Source organism: Mauremys mutica, chromosome 1 (genome assembly GCF_020497125.1).
Source record: "Mauremys mutica isolate MM-2020 ecotype Southern chromosome 1, ASM2049712v1, whole genome shotgun sequence".
Classification (NCBI taxonomy): Eukaryota; Metazoa; Chordata; order Testudines; family Geoemydidae; genus Mauremys; species Mauremys mutica.
The window spans coordinates 79155204-79181486 of NC_059072.1; the positions used below are offsets into that span (position 1 = coordinate 79155204).

At 43.8% G+C, this 26283-nt stretch overlaps 1 protein-coding gene across 2 annotated transcripts in view; it reads right to left on the reverse strand.

Moving 5' to 3' along the window:
- Positions 1-10985: 10985 nt before the first annotated feature.
- Positions 10986-26283, reverse strand: part of C1H12orf50 (chromosome 1 C12orf50 homolog) — a 38821-nt gene continuing 23523 nt past the window's right edge. For both annotated transcript variants that reach the window (XM_044980198.1, XM_044980209.1), the window contains exons 10-13: positions 25514-25621; positions 24995-25195; positions 12678-12770; positions 10986-11237 (exon numbers count right to left, since the gene is read on the reverse strand). In XM_044980198.1, the coding sequence (XP_044836133.1) occupies positions 11212-11237; positions 12678-12770; positions 24995-25195; positions 25514-25621 (428 nt within the window). In that variant the 3' untranslated portion in view covers positions 10986-11211. The remainder of the gene's footprint in view (positions 11238-12677; positions 12771-24994; positions 25196-25513; positions 25622-26283) is intronic.

Sequence of the window (26283 nt, forward strand, 5' to 3'; positions counted from 1 at the left end):
CAAATAAATTTGTTAGTCTCTAAGGCACCACAAAGACTCCTCATTGTTGTTGTTTGTTTTTTTTATGAAACCTGAGTTTGTACTGACTTCACTAGTGGTTTTTATGTAGCCTGTTGTAAAACTAGACAAATATCTAAATGAATTGAAGACCTCTATGTACCCCAAAGGTACATGTACCCCTGATTGAGAACCATTGATTTAGATGACATTATTGTGACTGGTGGACATGACAAAGAACATATAGAATCTCAGAAAGTGTATTGAAATGTCTAGAAGAATATGGGTTATGAGCCAATTGCATAAAATGTGATTTTTTTCAAGGACTCAATAGCTTATTGTGGGCACGTTATTGATGCACAAGGCCCACATAAATCTCAGCAGAAGATTAAAGCAGTCCTGGAAGCTCCACTGCCAAAGGATGTGACACAACTTTGATCATTTCTAGGATTTATTAACTACTATAGAAAATTGTACCAAACCTAGCAACTGTATTGCATCTGCTGAACTGTTTGTTGCAGATTGGTCAAAAGTAGGTATGGTCTTGTGAGTGTCAAAATGGATTCCTGGAAGCAAAACAATTGGTCACATCTTACGCACATTAGCACGTGATTGTTCCTCACATAGAATGGGGGGGATGTTTTATCACAGTCCATGCCAGATGGCAGTGAGAAATCCATAGCATTTGCCTCCCGATCTCTCACAGCAGCAGAATGTAACTGTAACACTGGCCTGTCCTCTTCCCTGGTGAAACCACATAGACTCCACTTGGTGTGCTCTCAGTGAAACTTTATTTCAATTCCCCTTCACCAATATCACCACAGTCTCCCCACGGTCCCACCTGTTTACAATATTTACTGAGCTTTAAGCTCTTCCAGCAGGACCTGAGGGGAATAGAGGTCTCCCTACTCTGAGGCCTCTATATGACTAGATTCAGCAAGCCCTGTTTTCCTCTCTCTCCCTTTGCACTCCCTTCTTGTGCCTCTTTTATCAGTGTTAGGCTGATGGGGACCAATTGAGTTCTTACCTCACCCAGCCCACCAGCCTGGTCAGATAATTATCTCAATCAGGTTCTCTTGGGTCATTAATTAGCATCTAAGTGATCAGAGTGTAGGCTCACCTACTTTCTCCCTGCACCCTGTCACAGTAACTATGCACAAATAGACAAAAAGGCATGGGGTATGAGGTGTCACAGTAACTATGCACAAATAGACAAAGGTATGAGGTGTGAAGAAATTCAACCAGTATCTACTATAGGGAAGGAAATTCAATCCTTGTCATGGACCACCAACCTTTAGCACAGGGGTTCTCAAACTGGGGGGTCAGGACCCCTCAGGGGGTCACAAGGTTATTACATGGGGGTTTGCGAGCTGTCAGCCTCCACCCCAACCCTGCTTTGCATCCAACATTTATAATGGTGTTAAATATATAAAAAAGTGTTTTTAATGTATAAGGGGGGTCGAACTCAGAAGCTTGCTATGTGAAAGGGGTCACCAGTACAAAAGTTTGAGAACCATTGCTCTAGCAGCAATCCTTCATCCAAGGAAGGTAGTTTCTGTGACAAATGCAGCACATCTGCAACTCTGGCCTCTCTTCTTAGCAGCTATGTTTATGACATTGAATTCAAAAGAACAGAAATGCATGCTAACGCAGACAGGCTTTTCTGCTTGCCTGTGACTTCAACCTATAATAGAGACAGAATCAATCAAATTTGTCAACTTGTTTTTAGATTGAGCATGCCCCAACGACTTGTCGTTTGATCAAGCAAGAGGAAACCCACACTAGATCAGGTTTATGAAACCACTCTGGAGGACTGTAAATATACTGACAGCCCTAATCTGGCACCCTTTTATGCATACAAAGGTGAGTTACCATACATCAAGGATGTGTCATGTGGGGAATTTGTGTTGTTATATCTACTAAACTGAATACAATAGTCTTAGAAGACTGCCACATAGGTCACCTAGGGATAGTTAAAATTAAGGCACCCACTAGAAGTGTCATACAGTGGCCAGGCATTGAGCAACAAATACAGCATCTTGCTAAGCAATGTTTGGGATGCCAAAAGGCACAGTACATGCCTAAACTAGTGCAATTACAGCCCTTAGAATGGCCATCAGCTCCTGGACAACATCTGCATATTGATTTTGCAGGACATTTTTGGGAACGATGTATGTAATAGTGATGGATACCCATTCCAAATGGGCAGAAGATTATCACATAAAAACCACCACAGCTGAACAGACAGTAGAAAAACTTTGAAATTTGCTTGCAAGAACTGGACTGCAAGAACAAGCTGCAAGTGACAATAGTTTTCAGTTTAGTTCAGAAGGGTTTCAGTGGTTCATGAAGAAAAAAAGTATTAGCCATATCACCTCGGCACCAAAACACCCAGCCACAAATTTCTTGGTTGAAAGGTTTGTACAAACTTTTAAATAAGTCCTGTGATCCATGACAGATGAGAAGAGGTCAGTGCAGCAAAAGCTGGCATGCTTCTTACTAGCATACTGACATGTGATATATGCCACGTCAAATCAAACATGGGCAATGTTGCTTATGGGCCAAAATCTCAGGTCATTCTTGTACATATTAAAGCCAGAGCTTGGCTACAAGTTACAAATCATCAAATATGTCAAGCTATGGTGAGAGGGCTAGTGCACCTTGTCAGCTACAAGTGGGTCAAATAGTGTTAGCGTGTGACTATCAGGGACCCACTGCATGGCTTATGGTAATTGTTACTGCACAAATGGGTCCTTTGATCTATACAGAACAAAAGGCACAAAATATGTTTTGGTGCCACCATGTTGACCAATTGCAAGACTCCCTGGCTGACAAAAGAAGCAAAATTCGGCAAGTCAACAGCTGTTACCACATCAGTGTCCCAGCTAGAAGCAACAATCAATAACATTATAATGGAAAGCAGCTGTGCTGAGCAATCAGCATCATCTGAGGGAACATCTGAGTCAGACATTTCTGCAGACATGGTATTTCCTCATGGAAGTGTTCATAATGTTGGCAGACACTCTCCAGAAAGAGAACGCAAGCTGCCTGCAAGGCTTGACATGCAGCTGGACATTTGGCTGTTTCCCCACAAGTACTTCCAAAGGTGTTTTGCCTATTTCATTTCAGTGGTCATGACAGATGTTATATACCTGAACGTATTGACCAGAGTGATGAATCTGTTTATGTGCTGTGATAGACCCAGGCCAGTTGGGTACAGCAGAATAGCAGAAGGCAGATATACTGGCCACTGGATTAACAGTTTTCTGTTCCCTGACTGACCAGAGCAGGGGCTGCTCCAGGCTAATGAGAACACCTGACTCTAATTAACCTGTAAAGAGTCAGGTGAGGCCATTCAGTTAATGTGACCACCTGACTCTAATTAAGGCCCTGCTGATACTATAAAAAGGGCTCACTCCAGTCAGGCAGAGGAGAGCCAGGGAGCCAGAGGAGAGGAAGTGCGGCTGAAGGGCTGGTTACTGAAGACACTCTCAAACCATCGTTAAAGGAGCCCTAAGGTAAGGGTAAAGAAGGGAGAAGCAGGAGAGCTGTGGGGAAGTGGCCCAGAGAAATGTAGCAACTCTGGCAGTGAAAGGTTGGCTGCCAACAACTGCTACCATTAGGGTCCCTGGGCTGGAACCCGGAGTAGAGGGCGGGCCTGGGTTCCCCCCAACCCACCACTACAGGAACAGCTCCTGGAAGGGGAAGTCAGGTCCCTGTCAGGACAGGAGGCTGAACAGAGACTGTGGGAGTTCTCTCACCAACCTCCTTGCTGGCCTATGATGAAAAGGGCTCAGTAGACTGTGACCCTGGCCCTAGAGAGAGAATGGCTACGTGGAGGGTCACAGTGAGCCACTGAGGCTAGCATAAACCACCTAGAAGCGCAGGACCCACGGGAGCAAGGTCACAGCTCTGCCACAGTGCATTTCCAGTTATAGTTCTTTAAGCAGTTTTTTATGTTGAAACTGTTGTTACGTAATACTCAGTTTCTTTCTTCTTCTGTATTAAAAGACGGAGTCAGCACTTCAACCTTGTGTGCATGTCTGTGTTTCTAATCAAGGATTTGTGCTATATCTGCCATATACAACGGCCATGACAGAGGTATACAAAATAATGATTCACAAAGAGAAAATAAATCAGGAGCTCATAGTTACCTTTTTGTATAATGCCAGACAGAAAAGGGGGACATTCAGTTAAAGTGAACGGCAGCAAATTTTAAACTGATGAAAATAAAATAAATTATTTTACAAAATAAACAATTAACCTGTGGAACTAATTGCCACACTAGATCATTGAGACTAAGAATTTAATAATATTCAAAAAAAGGGTTGGACATTTATATGAATTACAGAAATATTCACTGTTCCACTAGATAAGATGAGAAAAATATTTAGAAAGAGTACAAAACTCTCTGCATCAGGGCATAAGCCAGCCATCATCTGAAAAGATCTGGAAGAAACTTCTCCATTGGACAAAGTATTCCATATCTGTCTTCTCTGGAGTTGCTTGAATCTCTCTCTAAAGCATCCTACACTGAACGCTGTCAGAGAGTGGATACTGAACTGGATGGACCACTGGTCTGATCCAGTATGGCAGTTCCCATGTTCCTGTGAATCCCCACTCTAGCACAGCATGCAGAAATTGAAAACTGTAGCCCCTTGAGCCCAGGAAGGTGAATCTGGCCAAACACATGGAATTCACTGCCTGAGGTCACTGAGTCAAATAATGTGGACAATTGTTAAAAACAGCTGAGTAATTTTATGGTCAACCACAAGATAAGTGTACATTCAAAGAGAAATGATAATCAAATCTCCTATTTCAGGGTATCAGCTGTTTGCAACAGGGAACAGTAAGAATTACAGTGTTTTGCTGGGAGTAAGATGTCATCAGATCAGATTTTTAATACCAAACTAGAGAGATGAATAGTCTGCTCTAATATAACAAAACCTATATTCCTATCATGCAAAACAAAAACTCCAAACAAAACAAAAAAGCAGAATTCTAGTCCAATAATACAAGTGTTCTATCCTGCTATTCAAATAGCTTTTAAATGATGTTAGTATACTTCATGCTATCATCTTTTAAATAAAGGCTTTTTAAACCACTATCTCCAGTGTATCCACATTGGGTTCACTCATGCTGGAAAAAGCATAGGAGAATCTGCTGTGAATCACAGAGAAGCATTGCTTTAATATAGTGCAACACAAGCAAGAGCAAATAAAACAATGAAAACACAAAAGAGTTCAACTTTTGAGGCTGTTTATTTTGCAGCAATTTCGGCACAAGCCATGCTGATGGCTTTTCTAATGCCTTAAATCAAACAGCAGGTATCTGTGGCCTTAAGGTAAAAAATATTAAACATCTGCCAGTTTTTAGACTTGACACATTGCAGTAGTCTTGTCTGAGGGGAATTCTTAGTATTGCTCCTCTGGGAAGCTCTGTCTTGCTGTCATCTGGGGATGCAGACATTTTCACCTATGCACATATGACTGTCACTTTGTGGTGGTGACCGATCACAAACAACTGAAACTCATGTTCAACAACCAAAGTTTTCAGCCACCGGTTTGCTGATCAAATTGAATGCTCAAGATTCATATCCATAATAATGTAATTTATCACTTGGGAAAGATCAGTCTTGCAGACCACTTCTTCTGACACACAGAAACAGCAGTTGCTCATGTAAATTTTCTCAACTCTCTTGTTGTTTCTAAGAAAGACAATGTGAATGAGGTAATAGCTTTTATTTTACCACCTTCTGCTGGTGAAAGAGACAAGCTTTTGAGATACATGGAGCTGCTATTCTGGTCTAGGAAAAGTACTCAAGAGTGTCACAGCTAAATAAAAATTGGAACAGATTGTTTTGCATAAGTAACTAACACATATTCTCAAGGTGAAGTTCAAGGTGAACATCTCTGCTGTCATAGGACAAAAAAGTGGGGTTAGTGGGTTACATATTGTTGTAATAAGCCATAAATGCAGTGTCTTTATTAAGACCATGATTTTTAGCATCTACAAAGTTATGAATTTAAGCTCCTAGGCTTGTCTTTTGTAAGTGTTGAGCAGGTTTCCTTTGAGGATGAAAACTGAGAGGTCAGATATGGAGTGCTCATTTTGTGATAAATGTTCACCCATGGGTCTTTTATCATTTTCCATGAGACTTCATTTGATAGTGTAGTGATTATCTGGTTTCACCCACGTAGTTGTTACGGGGCATTTAGCTGTGACATTCTGAGCACTTTTCCCAGACTTGAAGAGCTCTGTGTAGCAAAGGCACTGAGTTTTACTTTTCCCCGTGGGTGCTCCACTCCTGCTCTGCCCCGCCCCCACTCCACCCCTACCCCAAGGCCCCGCCCTTGCTCCGCCTCTTCCTGACCCTGCTCCACCTGCTCCCCAAGGCCCATCCTCGCTCCTTTTGCTGCCCCAACTCTGCCCCCCCGAGGCTCCACCCTCCCTCTGCCTCTTCCTGTCCCTGCTCTGCTTCCTCCTCAAAGCCCCCACCCACCAGCTGCTTGCTGCTCTCCGCCCTCCCCGAAATCCCTCCCCAAGCAGACAAACAGCTGTTTGGTGGCGCCTCCAAACAGCTGTTTGGTGGCACGCCCCTCCCCCCCCCGATTAGCAGATCGGGTGCCGCCAAACACCTGATCGGCGGTGGCACCATCAGCTCTGGCTGGTGGGTGCTGTGCACCCACTGTTTTTTTTTCTCTGTGGATGCTCCAGCCCTGGAGCACCCAGAGTCAGCACCTATGCTGTGTAGCTCAAAACCTTGTCTCTTTCACTACCATAAATTGGTCCAATAAAAGCTATTACCTCACCTGCCTTGTCTCTCTAATATCCAGGCACCAACAGGGCTAGAACTACACTGCAAACAATGTTGTTCCTAAAGCAATAAATGATTCATCTGACACATAAAAACTGCCATTCTGGACACCTGGTTATAAACTATTATTGAAATGATGCTAGAGCAGTAATGGAAATGTTTATCTGCAGGTTGATGGCATCAGATGCCAGAAGTACAAGAGTAATGAGCTCTTTAAACATCACATAAAAGATGAACTTACACTCAAAGCTATGAGCCTCAGATCATAATGTACACTTCTGTGACACAACGCTGCTTTTGTCTCATTTTCTGTGGTATCACAGAATTGACTTAACTCCTGAAGGCCAGCAAAGTACACTGCAATCCAAAGTGTTCCTGAGAGAAAAAGTCCTATTCCCAAGATTAAACCACAAAACTGAATTCCATATAAAAATCCAACTGATTTTGTAAAGCTGCTTATCCTTGATAAATAACTATGAACTACTCAACCCAACCTTCAAAGAACAGTGATGGCCAAGCTAGATAAGTCTATTTAGTATACAAAGTGTCAGCAGACATCGAAACACACAATGGCCCACCATTCTAAAGTACCCAGTTTAACACAATTTGCTGTGTATCTTGGTTTCCATCATTAGAAAATCTTGCCACATTGGCCACAAACCAAGGATAAAACCAAACACTTCATTAGGACACTCAGGAACATTCAATGTATCTCCATGATAACTGACATAAGAAGTTATATCTGTTTCTTATTAGCTCCTCAGGCCACCCCTCACAGCTTGATTAGTGCTATTGGATACAATTCGGTTTGGCCTGCAACACAGAACCAGATTGCCCAAGGTAAAAACAACCACCTCTGATAAGTCCATAAGAGAGTTCATCACACCAGCAGATGTAAAAATAAAAGAATATGTGGAGCAATCCGGAAGAACAAAGATTCCACTTCTAAGCACTGGTGATGTGGTGCTCCTCAAGAATACATAACTACACAACAAACTATCTATCCTCTATCACACTGACTCTCACTTGGGCCATCAAAATAAAAGGATGTTAACCAACAGAAGAAGTAAATACGAGGTGATTTGCTGTATCTACTTCATTAAAATGCAGTTCTACACTAAAAATTGGCTCCATAAAGACTACATAACGTGGTTCTGTGTTAACTGTTTCTCAGTAATTTATTTATCAGATTTGCAATCTGGCCAGTTGCTAAACACTCTGACCTAATCCAGCAAAGCACATAATCACATGCTTAACTTTAGGCATGTGAATAGTTCTATTGAAGTCAATGGGAGTGCCTAACATCTTGTAGGATAAAGCCCTTACTCCTAGGAAACACTACTGTCTTCAGATTCTGCCCTTAGTTACAGCTCTACACCCTCTTTGCCCTCAGTGGGATGGCAGAGGTGTAACAAGCAGAGTTTGGCATTCCATTTGGAATTTAGTTAACAATCCTTAGTTACTAATGTGCACCCACCAACAGAATCAGGCTCACTACCTCTTGTCTGTGTTGATTTTGCTACCAAGTGTAAATTTTAGGAAGCAGATCTGTTGAGTGAGAAATGTCCCCCGTTTACGAAGTCCCTTTTCAGAGTACAAGTACACTTAAGCCATGATCAGAGCCAAGACTTTCAATGAGAGATAGGCATCTAACCTGTTTAGGAGCTTTTGAAAAATTCCACTAGGTGCCTATCTAAACCTGTAGGTGCCTAAATACCTTGTACAACTGGCCCCTGCATCTTGACCCAGTTCTGAAAAGTGGTGATATCATTACATCCCCCCATCAGACCTTTCCTGACAGCACTTCCACCTGAGCTGAGCTGCTCTGTGCCAGGCCCAGTGAGTTGCCTGAGCTTCAATAAACAGACCATAGGCAACTGATTGATTTTGGAAACTATAACACATGAACAGAAGCCTGTTTTTACAGTTAGCAAAAGAAAGGATGTATTGTTCTAAGTGGGTTCCCTCCAGATGTCTAGACTGATCCTAGAGAATCCATCTGTATATTGCCCAGTGTATGCCGGAACAGACCTGTACAAGTGGATTTGCAATGGGTCTTTTCCACTCACTTTAAACTCATGCCAAAGCAGCACAAAAGGGATTTTACTACAAATTAGCATCAGACCCTATATGTTTAAGAAAGTTAGTAAAATCACATTTTTAGTGATTTGATTCCATTCCTATGGCTATACTGACCTCTAGTGACTACAATTCTGATTAGACTTTTTCACAATCAAATCCATTTATATTTTTCTTAATTTTTATTTTTTGAAATTAAATATTTATATGCTGTAAAATCTGTACTAATGATCACCTCCATTGGGAGCTCGCTGCCTTAAATCCCTATATTAAAGTATCACCAAAGTTTCTGGTACAATTTTGTTCAAACTTTTAAGAAAAGCTGTACAAGGCAACAAATTTGTGCTGGTCCTTTGGGTGTATACTAAAGAGAGATTTTGATTTATTACTTATATATATATATAGCTTATTTCATGTTACAATGCTGTCTATACCCCAGAGTTAGTGCTCTGAAATGTAGGGTCTCAGGATGGGAGTTTTTACAGGTTCTTATAAAATACAGGTGATGGCATTTTTTAGTCTGCTAACTATCTAAAATACCTAACCTATATCAGGTGCCTAAAATGCCTAACCTATTTTATTACTAATATAATTCTGCTTTGAAAAATATGACCTGGAAAACAATGCAACGTATGGGCCTGTTTGTGCGAAATGCTGATTTTCCTCAATTCCCACTGAAGTGCTTAATGGGGTACTAAAGACAAAGGCCTGGTCTACATCGGGGAGGGAAGGGAGATCGATCTAAGTTACGCAACTTCAGCTATGTGAATAACGTAGCTGACGTCGACGTACTTAGACCTACTCACCGCGGTGTCTTCACTGTGGTGAGTCGACTGCTGCTACTCTCCCATCGACTTTGCCTGCGCCTCTCATGGCGGTAGAGTACAGGAGTCGATGGGAGAGCGCTCGGGGGTTGATTTATTGCGTCTAGACTAGACACGATAAATCAATCCCCGCTGGATTGATTGCTGCCTGCTGACAAGAGGGTAGTATAGACATACCCAAAGACAATCAGATATAAAAGGATTAACTAATATAGTAGGAGAGGCCCTGGTGATTTGGAAATAATAATACCAGATATAGTTCCATTTTTGTTTGGTTTTTTTTGTTTTTTAATTAATCCTAAAACTATTTTCCAGCTGTGACAAAGGCTTTGGCTACACTTGCATTTCAAAGCGCTGCCGCGGCAGCGCTTTGAAGCGCTAAGTGTAATCAAAGCGCCAGCGCTGGGAGAAAACTCTCCCAGCGCTGTCCGTACTCCACTTCCCTGTGGGGAATAACGGACAGCGCTGGGAGCGCGGCTCCCAGCGCTGGGGCTTTGACTACACTGGCGCTTTGTAGCGCCGCAATTTGCAGCGCTGCAGAGGGTGTGTTTTCACACCCTGCTGCAGCGCTGCAAATTTGTAAGTGTAGCCAAGCCCAAAGACCTAAGCTACGGATCTGATACTGTAAAGTGCTGAAAACTCTCAATTCCAATTGACTTCAGTGGTAGTTAAAAGCACTTAGCACCTCACCAGAAGTGTTCAGTACCTAAATATCAAGCTCTATATTTATTCTTTAAAGATTTTTTTTTGTCAATGACTAAGACTTAAAGTGGTAATGAACATGGGATCATGTTTGTAATGTCTTCCTTTAGGTTAACATTTACCAAGGGGCTTGTGCACACTAGTACTTACTTCGGTATAACTTAAATCACTCAGGGGTGTGGAGTGGTGCGGGCTGAGGGACGTACTGGCCGCTGCTTCCAGCAGCTCCCATTGGCCTGGAGCAGTGAACCACGTCCAGTGGGAGCCGCGATCGGCTGAACCTGCGGACACGGCAGGTAAATAAACCAGCCTGGCCACCAGAAGCTTTCCCTAAACAAGCGGTGTCCCAAGTTTGGGTAACACTGCCCTACAGCATTTGGGCAAACAAAATGGAAGGAGGCTGCATTCAAGGATCTTTTCTCCTAGAGATCAAAGATCTGGTTTAGCATCAATCTGCATTTTACAGCCAGGATCACAGTTAAAAATGACTTGAATAGTCCAACTTTCAAACTAGGTTAAACTTCAACAATATACTGAATAGACTGCAGAACTCATAAATACACAAGCAGTATGTAGTTTTTTTTAATTTGCATTTTTATCAGTTTTGAAACCATACAGTGTACACTTCCTGCATCTTATTTTTAGAATTTGCATTTTATCATCTTTGAATCTCCAGTGTGAAGCATGCGATAATCTCATTCCTTGAATTTGCATTTTTATCATTTTTTATTGTAAATTGTATGATGGATTGTGCTTCACTTTATTTTCTCGATGTCTCTTTCTTTCTCTTTTTTACTTGCTTCCATTTCTTTTTGGATCTGTAGTCAAAATACACAGCATATTTTTGTATAATTTATTTTTATAAATGTCCATGTCCGTTTAGAGACTTATTCAGTATTTGAGCAGTTAGCACTTATAGCAATTAAAATAAAGAGAAAATATTCACTCAATATAACTGATGCATTTTTAAAATGCCACACAGATTTTTTTCTCCAACATCTTCACAAATAGATCTTTAAGCAGTGTGAATGTGTGTGTGTGCACATTAAAAATGCATATCACATATAGAATTTATGCAATAACTTTTGGGAAAATGTGGGCAGCTTTGTAAATGGGAAAACCTGAATGGCAGAGGGAAACACTGCCCTACAGCATTTGGGCAAACAAAATGGAAGGAGGCTGCATTCAAGGATCTTTTCTCTGTAGAGATCAAAGATCTGGTTTAGCATCAAATAATCTCTGAATGGCAGAGATTATTTAGTAACTACAGTCAGACCACCACTGAAGCCTGATCCAGCAGTGGAAGCATTGATTCACTCAGGGACATCATTTCCAGAATTTAAGAGCAATTCAGTTCACCAGGTTTGTGGGTGTTCGCAGACTATTTAAAAGATATCTTCTGAAACTAGCAATCTTGAAGACCATATAAGACTGTATGCCACAGAGGAGGAAGAACCTGCCTTGCATCACTTAGCAATTTCCATAGCTTGGGACCATGGGAGGATCACAGAGATTCCACAAGCTCCACCGCTGTATTGCCACATATGGATTGGGAAGGGCTTCGGGTCTGATACAGACACTGCAGTGAAGATGTATGGACTTAGGTTTCAGTTCAGCAAGGTACTTGAGCAAATGACTAACTTTAAGTCTAAGTAGCCCACTACTAACGTGGTTTCAGTTAGGCATGTGCTTAAATACCTTGGTAAACAGAAGTTTTAGAAAGCAAAAGGACGGTGAGGAAGGGTGCCAATTGTGATGACAACCCACCACGGATTGTCAGAGGGGATCAAGACATCCTGGATTCAGTGCATCAGCTCTACTGCTTGAGCTACAGGACTTAGTCCCCTAGCTTGCAGCTGTTGCATTCTCATTAAGGTCTTCTTTGGACAAACCACTAAAGGAGGTCAAAGATCCACACTGTAGTAATGTGGATTGCATAACCATTTTACTTTGTCCAGCACTGCAAGCCAATAGCTACTCCATACAGTAACAATAGCATAGTAACTCCTGCCTTTAGAGGAAGTCACATATCTTGCCAAAAGTGGGAAAGCATGAGATATTGGGTAAAAGGAGGTGATCTCAAAACAAAAGGGCAGACAACTATCTCAGATTTTTCAGCACTTCTTAGAAACCAGCAGTCTTAGGATAGGTGCCTAGGTAGAAGCTTTTTCCAGATTCTAGCAGGAGAGAGAATTAAAACAGATATGTCATTTTTAATATATTACAGTGCACTGAAAGTAATGCTGTCAAATAGGTACCTGAATGGATTTTTTCAGATTTAGAGTATGCTTTTGTATGTGGGCTTCTTTTTCTCCAAGCTGGTGAATTATAGGATGCTGCAGTCCATTTGTCTGTAAGGAAATATATTTCTTGATTTACATTTTCACTTGCAATTACAGTACACTGCTTCTCATTCTGCTATTCACGTTACAAAAATATTAGCTATAATATCAACTGACACAACATAAGCCATCTCCAAAATATAAATAATTTAAACTTCAAACAGGGACTGAGGGCTTGTCTACACAGTTCCTTGGTTCACACCAGCTGGCATGTAAATTCTAATGTGCACCAGCATGTTGTGCACTAACTGGTCTGGGTGGCCCCTGCTGGCATGCACTAAAAATTCCCAAGTGCATGTTAAATTAGTACCATTTCAAACAGTACTACATTAATATGCACTAGGGAACTTTTGGTGTCTGCCAGCTGGGTTCACATGAGCCAGTTAGTGCACAATATGCTGGCGCTCATTAGAATTTACACACCAGCTGATGATTACTAAAACACTGTGTAGACAAATCCTTACTCACCAGTAAATTAAGAAATCATTTGTAATCTTGCAGCATTTTCAGGAGACCCATAGGAGCTCCCAAATCCGATGAATATTTTCATGGCGATCCTGGTCTTTGACAAAACAATAATATAATAATAGCCTGTAAGATATATTTGACTTTTTGGTAAAGAACAGATTTGGAAAGTGAATCTCAAAATGTGATTTCCAGTGATCTGTACAGCCCTTCCTAGATCCACTGAATGGAATGTTGTGGGAATCAAATGTCAGGGAAAAATGAGTCTGTGTATAGCTGTTTCTCTGTGGAAGTGGTATGAAGAACTACAACGTTTAAGAAACTCTGGTTTAGTAGATTACTACATTTCATAAGATTAAGATCTCAATCCAGCAAACTGTTTAAATATGTGCTTAATTTTAAAGAACATGAGTAATCCCACTGAAGACAGTGTGCTTAAAGATAAGCACACGTTAAGTGCTTTGCTGGATCAGGGCTCAAATTGATATGAAAGATTTTGAGCTGCTCTATTCTGTTTCCTAAACACAGCACTGAAAACATGCCTTTGTCACCATTAACTGAAAATAGGAGAAGAACTGAAATAAAATTAACTAAATGGGTAAGAAATAAGGCAATAGTAGACCTTAATGTTAAGATGCATAAGTTAATGATTGGAAACATATTAAAAAGGATGAGGTAATTGTTTACAGTTTAATAGTTTGGTAATTTGGTATGTGTAAAGTGTTGGCGTAGTCAAGCAGAATGAGATGGCATTTTAAGATCAGCCTATGTTGGCAGGCAGACAAATGTGGGCTGAGGTCAGGTAAAGGTCACTCCAGCACTACATGGAGCAGTTAGTCAGGCATGTTCAGTCCAAAACTAGGTCAGAGTCACCATACCATAACAATAAACAGCCCATAGCACTAAAACTTGTGTAACAGCTCTGATTTACAGATTTAGCAGTTGTGATTGGCCTGTAAGTATGGACCAATCAGACAGTGTGCTAATGAAAAAACGGTTACCTACCTTTTTGTAATTAGTTAAAAAAAACAACGAGGAGTCCGGTGGCACCTTAAAGACTAACAGATTTATTTGGGCATAAGCTTTTGTGGGTAAAAAACCCACTTCTTCAGATACGTTGCTCATGTCCATTTCATTCTAGGTGTGTGCGCGCCCATGTGCACAGTCAGGGATTCTTGCCTTAGCAGTATCCATAGAGTCGGCTGTAGCGCCGCCTTGAGTACTGCACCCATGTGCCGGTATATTAGATGCCGCCGGCCCTATGTCCTCTCAGTTTCTTCTTGCCGACAGAGAGGCAGGAGGGCGAATAATGGAATGGACATGAGCAACACATCTTGAAGAACAACAGTTACAAAAAGGTAGGTAACTGTTTTTTCTTCTTTGAGTGCTTGCTCTTGTCAATTCCATTCTAGGTGTCTCACAAGCAGTATCCTTGGAGGTGGGCTAGGAGTTCACAATCAGGTGGCTTGTAACACTGCTCTCCAAAAGCCAGCATCATCCTGGGCCTGCTTGGTAAGTGTGTAATGGGACGTGAACATGTGGACGGATGACCAGGTGCCGGCCCTACAGATATCCTGGATCAGCACTTGGGCTCGGTAAGCTGCCGAAGAGGCTTGTTTCCTGATTGAATGGGCAGTTAAAATCGCTGGAGGGGGCACCTTTGCCTGATCATAGCAGCAGCGAATACAGGCAGTGATCCAAGATGAAATTCTCTGAGCCGACACTGGGCGACCTTTCATCTTGTCGGCTGCGAAGAACAACTGCGTCGACTGGTGGAATGGCTTGGTCCTTTCAATGTAGAAGCTAGTGCCCTCCTGACATTTAGGGAATGCAACCTGCGCTCCTCCTCCAGCTTACGCAGTTTTGGAAAAAAAGACAGATAAGTATATGTCCTGGCGCATATGAAACTGTGAAACCACCTTGGGCAGGAATTCCGGGTGCATCTGCAGCTGGACCTTGTCCTTGTAGAAGACCATACAGGGTGATTCCGAGGTAAGCGCCATAATCTCCGAGACCCTGCAGTCAGATGTTATTGCAAGTAAGAACATGACCTTCCAGGAAAGGAGGAAGAGGGGGAGCAGGAAGCCAGAGGCTCGAAGGGGAAACCCATGAGTCATGACAGCACTAGATTCAGATCCCTTTGGAGGAACGGAATCCCAGATGTGGGGGTAGAGAAGTTCCAGGCCTTTGAGGAACCTGAACGTCATGTCCTGACTTGCCCTGGAACAGAGGATGGAAGGCCGAAATAGTAGCCAAGTGGACAGATGAAAGGGACAAGCCTTGGAGCTTGAGATGCAAAAGATAGTCTAGGGTCAACTGCAGTGGCGCCTACTCAGGCTGAATGCCTTTATCCGAGGTCCAACAGGTGAACCACTTCCATTTGGCCAACTAGGTGCTCTGTTGGAGGAGGCAGAGGACGGAAGAGCTTCCTGGCCTGTGAGGAGTATGAAGGCCCAGAGAGTGGAGGGTGGCATGGGAGTCTGTCAGGCCATGCAGCTGTGCATCCATGAGCTCGGAGAAGAGCCCAGTTCCCTCAAACAGTAGGTCCTGCAGAGTGGCCTGCATCTCCTGGCATAACCTGCAACCTGCAATCCAGGCTGGGCTGATGGAGGATATGATGCTGAAAAGGTCATCCGATTGCTCTGCCAACTCTTCAATTTCCAGATTTAAATTGATAGCCAACCTTTTAAGGAGGGCCTGGAGCTCCTTGAAGTCATTGGAGGGACTGCCAGTCCGGAAGGGGCCCACCACTGCTACGTCTGGCAACGAAGACGACGATTGCACCACAGGGAGGGGGCGGGTTCCTCTTCCCTTTCTGGGGATGGCTCCTTTGGCACTGGACCCTGCTGTGCTTCCCCAGTGTCAGATTCTGCACCATGCTCCAACCCTGGTGTCTGCGGTGCCGTAGGTGGTTTGTCCGAGGCAGCCAGGGAGGAGTGGTAGGAGCATGGGACCGGCATCATCAGCACACCCCAAGGATTCCAATAAGGCCATTGAGCAGGCCACTGTCCTTGCTGCCATGCTGCTGCCACAGATGTTGCACCGGTCTTGTGGGTGGGCAGTGACTCACCCTTTCTTGGCAAGAAGCTGAAATCCTGCTCCAGACTGAACCATTCCCCCTCCAGTGACCAGGGCAGAGCTGTGGAAGCCTGTGTCTGCTGACTGACCCTTGTCGGAGACTAGTGTGTAGAGGGCGAGGATCACTGCCTGCCCGATGAGTGGTAGTGGAGCGGTGAGGACCAGTGCTGCAATGAGGAGGAATCCCACACACGGGTGGGGACTGACACCTGGGAGATCGTCTAGGTGATAGTGACCTGCGCCGTGGCAATCTCTGGTGGGGGGTTCGCCAGTACCACGAGAATGGGGACCAGTGCCTCGATTTCAGAGTTCCATGTCTTGTAGAAGGAGAACACAGCACAGGGATCTGGGTCTTCTGGCCAGAGAGCGGGGTTGCGGGGCCGGAGTCCTAGACTGTGGTGATGGGGACCTACCCCTACAGTCTGGGGACCGAGGGCACTCCACTGCCCTTTGGGACGGTCCCATGATTGGCTTGCCCTTAGACAGCAGGGCCTTAGCTGAGTCCAGTGCCTGGCGCATCTGCGGTATCGGCTAGATCTTTAGCTGCCTGGGCTGCTTCGGGCAACAAAGACCCTAGGAGGAGCCAGAGTCCCCTGCCGCTCCTAGGAATTGGAGTCGGATCCCTGGCTGGGGGGTCCAAACCCAGCAGTTCCCCTTTGGAGCTCCGGGGCGGACATGTGGCCTGACATAGGTCCTTTGCCTGAAGCCCCCTTCCCCTCCTTAGGTGGTGCCAGGGAGCCCTTCTTTTTCTGCTGCTTCTTGAGTACCGGCAAGGGGGAACGGTACCAGATGGGCCCGGTGCTGACGGTGCACTCCACACCGATGCTGAGGTGGCTAGGAGTGGAGTCCAAATGGGAGGGCTCTGATACCAGATGAAGCGCAGCCTCCATGAGGAGGGCCCAAAAGTGGATATCCCACTCCTTCTGGGTTCTAGGGTGAAAGTTCTTACAAATCCTACACTTGTCCTTTATATAGGACTTCCCCAAACACTTCAAACAACTGTCATGGAGGTCACTAATAGCTATCGGCCTGTTGCATGATGAACATGGTTTGAAGGTCAGGGAATGGGATATGCCCCACTCCAGGGAGAACTCCTGGCCGGGACTCTAACTACTAAGCTAGCAATTGTAAGCACGGTCTGAATGAATTCTCCCCTGACAACTAGCTGGGAGGGGGAGCGACTTCAGGAGCGAACTGTAGATAAGCACATCTACTCTGCTCAGATATCCATCAGGTAGAGTGGTGTGTTGCTCAAAATAATCAACTTTGGCTGGTGTTGGGTTACAAATCACTTTAGTACTGAATGCAGGGGTAGTGAAATGCTGGTACTGATGTTGTTTTCATTACTGTATGAATAAAGGGGAGCAGTACTGTGCTTAACCTGTCCCAAGTGAGGGGTCACCCTCAGCTGAAAGGACCTCGTTAAGCCAGGGGCTTGAATGCCAGAGCCCTGTGAAAGTAAGAGGGGTAGGGACAGATGTCCCAGCCAGGAGGAGTGGACTCTCCCCAAGGGTCCCCAGTCTGGTTTAACTTGTTCCTCCCCACTGCTCAAAGAAAGAGCTAAATAGGGATCATAAGGAGCATCTTTGTTATGTTAAAGTGCTCAAATGAGAGCCGAAATCGCTTGAGAGGGGGCAGTGTTTCTGCCCAGCCTGCAAAGAGCTGAACATTACTAAGAGATTGATGTGCAGAGGCTGAAGCAGAGAGGCAGGTGGCCGTAGAAGGTGACTGACCATCAGCCAGCAATCGAGTGGCTGGCAAGTTGGTGAGCAGAACGAGTGGCTGGTGAGGCGGCAAGGAACCGTGGCTGGTGGAGAAGAACCGTGACTAGTGGGGCAGCCAGGTGACAAGGAGAAGTGGCTGGCAGGGTGGCCAGGCAGGAAGGAGCAGCAGCTGGCAGGGTGGCCAGGTGACGAGGAACAGCGGCTGCTGGGACTGCCAGCCAGAGCAAGCACAAGCAAGGTGCCTTCTTCCCCAGGTGGGAGGTGAACTCACACAGATGCACCTCTGAACCCCAGGTCCTCACTGACCATGGACAACCACTGTGAGTGGGGTATGGTGAGGGATCAGAGAGGAGCACAGAAAAGGAACTTTTGGTTGTAGAACTCAAGAACATGAGACGGAAGGCGCTGCCCCATGCACTCTGGGGTGAGTGTCCTGCTCACAGTTTTATGATTATGAATCCTGCTTGTGGCATTTTCCCTAATTCATGTTGGGTGACTTCCCTCCTTTCATTAAAAGTTTCTTTTCTACACTCAGACTCTGTGCTTGTGAATGGGGAAGTATCGCCTCTCAAAGGCACCCAGGCATGATGTGTCATTTTCCCAGATTACTGGGTGGGGGCTTGAGCCAGTTCAGTGTTGTATTGTTGAAAAGGAACCCTTAGATATTGAACCTGGTTCTGATTGCTGCCAGCTCCACCTGGCAGAAGGGTTACACAACTAACACAAACTAATGGCTAACTAAGTACTTAAGAACTATAAAACAAAGGAGGTAACAATAGCTGTTAAGAACTGATAATGCTCTTGCAATGCAAGATGAGGGAGGCACTCCAACCAACCCTCACAGGCAGTAGGAAGGAACTGAGAGGGTGTAGGGCCGGCGGTGCCTAATATTCCGGTGCAATGGCATGGCACTCAAGAGGGCACTACAGATACCCTACAGATACCGCCAAGGCAAAAATCTATGACGACTGTGCATGTGGGTGCACACACACCTAGAATGGAATTGACATGAGCAAGCATTTGAAGATGAACAAGCCAATTAGAACAGGTCAAAAACTATATAAAAGGAGAGAGAGTTAACAGGCAAAAGTCAGTCAAGACAGGGAGCCAGGAGAAGATTAGACCAAAAAGAAGAAATCTGAGAGAGCGAAGAACAGCGAAGAGGCAACCCCAGGGTAACAGCAGTAGCAACGGTGCCACTGAGACAGAGCAGAAGGATCCTTAGACAGAGCCGAGGGAGAGAAGCCTACAGAGCGTAAGCATGCTAGCTATAGTATAGGGTATAGACTAGAAGTAGGCTTAATGAATGTGTATGCTTGGGTTAATAAAGATGGGTGCCTGTTGTATATATAGAAGCAGCAAAGAATCCTGCGGCACCTTATAGACTAACAGACGTATTGCAGCATGAGCTTTCGTGGGTGAATACCCACTTCTTCGGATGCAAGTAGTGGAAATTTCCAGGGGCGGGTTTATATAGGCAAGCAAGAAGCAAGCTAGAGATAACGAGGTTAGTTCAATCAGGGAGGATGAGGCCCTGTTCTAGCAGTTGAGTGAAAACCAAGGGAGGAGAAACTGGTTCTGTAGTTGGCAAGCCATTCACAGTCTTTGTTTAATCCTGAGCTGATGGTGTCAAATTTGCAGATGAACTGGAGCTCAGCAATTTCTCTTTGAAGTCTGGTCCTGAAGTTTTTTTGCTGCAGGATGGCCACCTTAAGATCTGCTATTGTGTGGCCAGGGAGGTTGAAGTGTTCTCCTACAGGTTTTTGTATATTGCCATTCCTAATATCTGATTTGTGTCCATTTATCCTTTTCCGTAGAGACTGTCCAGTTTGGCCGACGTACATAGCAGAGGGGCATTGCTGGCATATGATGGCGTATATTACATTGGTGGACGTGCAGGTGAATGAACCGGTGATGGTGTGGCTGATCTGGTTAGGTCCATTGTCTACAGCCAAGCACTGAGGTACAACCGCATCTGCTCTAACCCCACAGACAGAGACCAACACCTACAAAATCTCCACCAAGCATTCTCAAAACTACAGTACCCGCACGAGGAAATAAGGAAACAGATCAACAGAGCCAGACGTATACCCAAGAAAGAAACCAACAGGACTCCACTGGCCATCACATACAGTCCCCAGCTAAAACCCCTCCAGTGCATCATCAGGGATCTACAACCCATCCTGGACAATGACCCCACACTTTCACAGGCCTTGGGTGGCAGGCCAGTCCTCGCCCACAGACAACCTGCCAACCTGAAGCATATTCTCACCAGTAACTGCACACCGCACCATAGTAACTCTAGCTCAGGAACCAATCCATGCAACAAACCTCGATGCCAACTCTGCCCACATATCTACACCAGCAACACCATCACAGGACCTAACCAGATCAGCCATACCATCACCAGTTCATTCACCTGCACGTCCACCAATGTAATATACGCCATCATATGCCAGCAATGCCCCTCTGCTATGTACGTCGGCCAAACTGGACAGTCTCTACGGAAAAGGATAAATGGACACAAATCAGATATTAGGAATGGCAATATACAAAAACCTGTAGGAGAACACTTCAACCTCCCTGGCCACACAATAGCAGATCTTAAGGTGGCCATCCTGCAGCAAAAAAACTTCAGGACCAGACTTCAAAGAGAAATTGCTGAGCTCCAGTTCATCTGCAAATTTGACACCATCAGCTCAGGATTAAACAAAGACTGTGAATGGCTTGCCAACTACAGAACCAGTTTCTCCTCCCTTGGTTTTCACTCAACTGCTAGAACAGGGCCTCATCCTCCCTGATTGAACTAACCTCGTTATCTCTAGCTTGCTTCTTGCTTGCCTATATAAACCCGCCCCTGGAAATTTCCACTACTTGCATCCGAAGAAGTGGGTATTCACCCACGAAAGCTCATGCTGCAAAACGTCTGTTAGTCTATAAGGTGCCACAGGATTCTTTGCTGCTTCTACAGAACCAGACTAACACGGCTACCTCTCTGATACATGTGGTATATATGTCTATGTTATTATGTCTAAAACTTAGAGTTTGTTAAGATTGCTGTCAGTGTCCTGCATATGACACCATGTGCAGAACATAATCACTTAGGCCAGTGTTTCCCAAACTTGGGATGCTGCTTGTTTAGGGAAAGCCCCTGGCGGGCTAGGCCGGTTTGTTTACCTGCCACGTCCGCAGGTCCGGCCGATCGCGGCTCCCACTGGCCGCGGTTCGCTGCTCCAGGCCAATGGGAGCTGCTGGGAGCTGGAAACCTATGGGGAGGGATAGCTCAGTGGTTTGAGCATTGGCCTGCTAAACCCAGGGTTGTGAGTTCAATCCTTGAGGGGGGATCTGGGGCAAAAATCTGTCTGGGGATTGGTCCTGCTTTAAGCAGGGGGTTGGACTAGATGACCTCCTGAGGTCCCTTCCAATCCTGATAGCCTATGATTCTAAGGCTATCTCTGTGTCCTCCCAGTGGTGAACAGATCTAGTTTGTTCTGGGAAATTTCCTGAATGGCATAGGGGGAGAGCCTTGGTAATTTCACTAGGGCAGGCCCCCTTTCACCTTGCAAAAGCAGTCAAGTAAAGGGAATCACTAGTAAGCCCAGGAAGGGACAATAAGCAAGCTATTGTGGAGGGTACCCTGGGTTTGTTTTGTGGGGGTAACAAAATGAGAAAGAAGTGGTGAACCAGATAAACGCATTCATATTATAGGCAGAGCTGTAGTATGGCCTATCATTAAGGTTGCTTGACACTTCCCATTATAAGACACTGTCTTCAGTTGCTTATAACTTTGCCAAACTTTAACTGTTTGGGTTGCAGTTTTCCATACTGGGTATCTCAGGCTGAATGTTTTTTGGAAAATTTCAGCCAAAATGATTCAGCCTTTTCCAAGAACAAGACTAGGGGGAAAATACCTTATTTTGCTTTGTCCATTTAAAAAAATTCTGATGATGTTATTTTTGAAAAGTTTGAACACCCCTATGCTTCGGAACAGGGACTTGTAATTTGGCAGCACGGTGGCCTTTGGCAGCACATGCCTTTTGAATCCCTGTGAACAATTGCTCAAATTTGGCCAAATCACAATTTGCACATGTACAGCGGAGACCTCTTAGATTTTAGCAGCTAAAATCCGACTACCCTAAGTATGCTCCAGCCCTGGGCTGAGCTGACTTTCCCCACAATTGCATTTCTGGCCTGCTATGGGACATACCAGGTCTGAGTATCTGAACTGAGAGCAAGGAACCTGTCTCTGCTGGGCCTCTCCCTGGCCTTTGCAGCATCAAGGAAAAAGCTGCCTGATTTGAATGCAGATGGCACAACATCAGGACCTGTGGAGGGTGGGATGGAGGAGTAATTGGGAGAAGGCTGGAGAAGGGCAAAGTGGAAATTGGTACTAGAGGCTGGCAACAGGGGGAGGGAGGGTAAAGGGAAACTGGGACTGAGAGTTAGGAAGGGAGGGTTGGGATTTTCAAGGAGACTAGGACTGGAAGCTACGGGGGAAACTCGAGCTAGCTGTGTATGGAGATTGGGAGCTGGGTGGGACCAACAGTGATTGGCTGAGGAAGGAGAATGGGAGTGAGAGAAATGGGGTGGGAGCAGACTGAATCTTTGTAATTACCTATGTCTAAGAACATTCCTCTCAGAGCAAAATTCAACAAGAGAAATTAGGAAAAAGGGAAACTAATAGAATTTGTAATGACTCTGTAGTGTTTTTAGTGACTCTCGATGGAGGAGTGTGGCTGTAGTTTAAATTATTTACAGCTAAATTTGTGGCTGGAATAAGAGATGAGAGTTTGTCCAAAAGAATGAAGTTAATCCCCAAATTAAGTGCAGTCATACAGGAGAGGAAAAGACAAGATGCTGAATTGCAAGTAATAATTATGATTTTGTTTGTGGAGTAAGACAACGTCAACAAGTTAAAAACAGAGAGAAGGCCACAGAGTAGACTTAAAGCTATACCTGAAACAAAATGCCAGAAACAAAGACAAGACTTCAGAATCTGACCTGAAACTTTCTTCTCAAGTACCTAAATGGTACTAAGCACTGCCAGAAAGGCAGTGAACATACTTCAAAGATGGAAGAAGAGCAGAAGGAAAATGTCATTGTTGCCATCCTGGAAGGACTGCAGACAGAAGCTAATGCAGTCGTCAGAATGACAGAAACAGAAAGTGACAGCCAATCAACCCATACAACATGAAAATCCCCAATAGATTTAAAATTGGCACAAGAAGTTTCAGAAAGCCACAAATCCCTATTTGTACAATAGGAAATAGATCATAACAAAACCCCAGCAAAGCATTGGTAAATCAGGGATAACATTATCTTGTGCAAAGGTGGTTCCTTGGTCTCCTGTTTAGGGAAAAAAAGGTTGGATAAGACATGTTTATTGGAAGGGAACTGAGATTTTTCACTACTGAGTTGTTCAACTAGACAAGGTCTGGGATTAATATTCAGTATAAGCAATGGAGTTAAAGATGGAACATTGGGTTATAAAATAAAGTTTCTTAAACACTTCAAAAGATTAGGCACATTATAAAAGCGGCTATCCAATTACACTAAACTCAGGTGTATTGTCCCCTTTGTCCTATCTATCGAATAGCTTAAATTTCCTTTCCATGAACAGAAAGAGCAGCAGGAATGAGATAGAACAGAAATGTTTAACTAACAACCACAGCAGAAAACAAATGCTCTGAGATAATCATAATTCCCAAACCACTGAATAAATGTACATCTTTGCGGATTTAACAAAATTAAGTCAGAGTTCACACCATAGGAAGTAACCTGTAATACATGACATAAAATGACTTCTGCTGCCCAGACCTTAGCCTGGCTGAGCAGAGTAAAATTCTACAGAACATGTGACTAGCTAAGAATTCCAATAAATCCAACTTCCTCAGTAAACTCTAACCTAATACATCTTGGGGAACCTTAATTTTAAATCTCTTTACATGCCAGATGGAGGACAGAAGGAGTGATCTGATCAAACTATGATAAAATGCTCAAGAAACTTCAAGAAGATGCCACGCTGAATGACAAAGTTCTCAAGAGACAGATGTATGTCTCTGGGTCATATCACTAATGGAAAAGGAAAGATACAGTAGAGTCATCTAGTAAGTTGATCCCAGAATACAGTACACCAAGTAAAATTCAATACTCGATTCTTGGACAAAACTAGATTCTGATCAATCTGTGGATGGGTTCACACAGGTGACGGGTCCTCTCTCTCCTGTGTTCCTGTTCAGGAACTGGTCAAAATCCTTTTGAGGACTACAGTTGTGGACTGCACTTCACTGCCAGTGCTCCAATGGGCACTATCTGTTGAAAATGGTGAGGATGAGAGTGAGGCCATGGACTCATCTCTTTCCTTGAGACAGCAGAGCTGACTGGACATGGAGGTGGATTTGTGCTGCACCCTCTAAAAGTGGCAGAACTGTTGCTCAAGAGAATTCTGTCTGACTTTAATTGGCAACTTCCACAGAAGCGCATTAATTTTTTCATTTTTACCTGTAAATATTGCAATGAGACCTGCTTAATACAATATATTGGGTCAAATTCTGCTCTTGGTTTTTCATAGTCTCCAAGGCAGAAGGGACCATTGTGATCATCTAGTCTGACCTCCTGTACAACTCAGGCTATAGAATGTCCTCAAAACAATTCCTAAAGCAGATCGTTTAGAAAAACATCCAATCTTAAAACTGTCCATGATGAAGAATCCACCATGACCCTGGGTAAACTGTTCCAATGGTTAACTACTCTCACTGTTTCTAAGTTATGGAGACGCCACCATGATGCTTGGTAAGTTGTTCCAGTGGTTATTTACTTTCACGGTTAAAAATTAATGCTGTATTTCCAGTCTGAATTTGTCTAGCTGGTTATACTAATCTGGTGGAGTTGCACTGGCATAACTGGGGTACTTGACCAATTATATGTCTCTTCTAAGCAAGGAAACCTGTGTAATCAGGAGCTCACCTGTAGACAGATTCAGCTTGGATTCTTTGGTAACACTGACATTACTGTAGGTCATGTTTGTTGATCTTCCAGGTTCTGGAGAATTCAAGGAAATGCTTCTCCCAATGGCTCTTTGAGATGGAACATAAGTATTTTCAGCATCCTTGCTTTGATCATTTTGTTGGCAATTTGCTTTACCTTTTGGGTTTGAAGCATGCATTGCTGCAAGGGGGAAAAAACAATATTATGCTAAACTTGCTAGATGCTATTCAATGTCTGACATACTATGTCAGAGAGAAGGGCACACAGAGTATGTTTACACAATGTTTTGGAGCGAGCCTCCCAACCCCAAAGGGGTTCCACTAGCCAAGCCAAGGGGCTTCCACCAGCATTCTAAAAATAGCTGTGGAGACAGCGCTTTGAAGTTCCAAAGCTTGGGCTGGAGCTCAGGCTCTGATGCCTACGAAGTGGGGAGGTGAGCTTCTATGGACAGGGAGATATTAACTTAAAACAAATTAACCAAATGATTTCTCAAAATACCTTTGCCTGCAAACATGCTGAATGAGTTTTTTGGTTCTTCAGAAATCCATTTCTTTTTCTTCACTCCTTTAAAGTGACGTTTCTTTACTGGCTCAGTGTGACTCATTGCTAAGGGAGAAAAATAAGGAAAATTTATTTTTTGAAAAAACATATTATTCTGTAAAATTCCCTCATTAAAGTAGTAGAGTGTTGTGGTGAATTAAAACAAGAATAACTTCCTCACATTTTACATACACTCTCTGTTGGATACAGACCTTTCTTTTATGTGCTAAAAAACAATTCTGAAAACAGTAATTATAGTAAGAATATCAGTAAATATCATCCCTAAGAGCAAAATCATAATGCTTCCAAAAAGTTATGTTGATTCTGTTAGAAAAAAAAGTTCTCAACATTTTGGCAGCAAACCTCAAGCTTATTTTAGGAAACTAGGTGTTAGTAGAGTATGTAACATATTTCTGGTACAAATTCTGGCTCAAAAGGTGTCCATATGCCAGCCAAAAAATCTGAGCCAATACAACATATATTTTAAGGAGTACAGATATTTGCGGTAATCCACACATATGTTCTCCAACTGTAACCCATGAATTTTATGTAAGCTTGTTTGAGCAGGAGGTCCTTTACAAAAGTGAGTGTGTTACACCCACAACAGAATTTTGTGCATGTTGACACAAAACACAACATAACAACTATGGAATGAGCTATTATGCAACATATAATTGACCCTCATATGTCCTTGGCCTTGCCAGTCAGCTGGTCTAGATGAGACACTG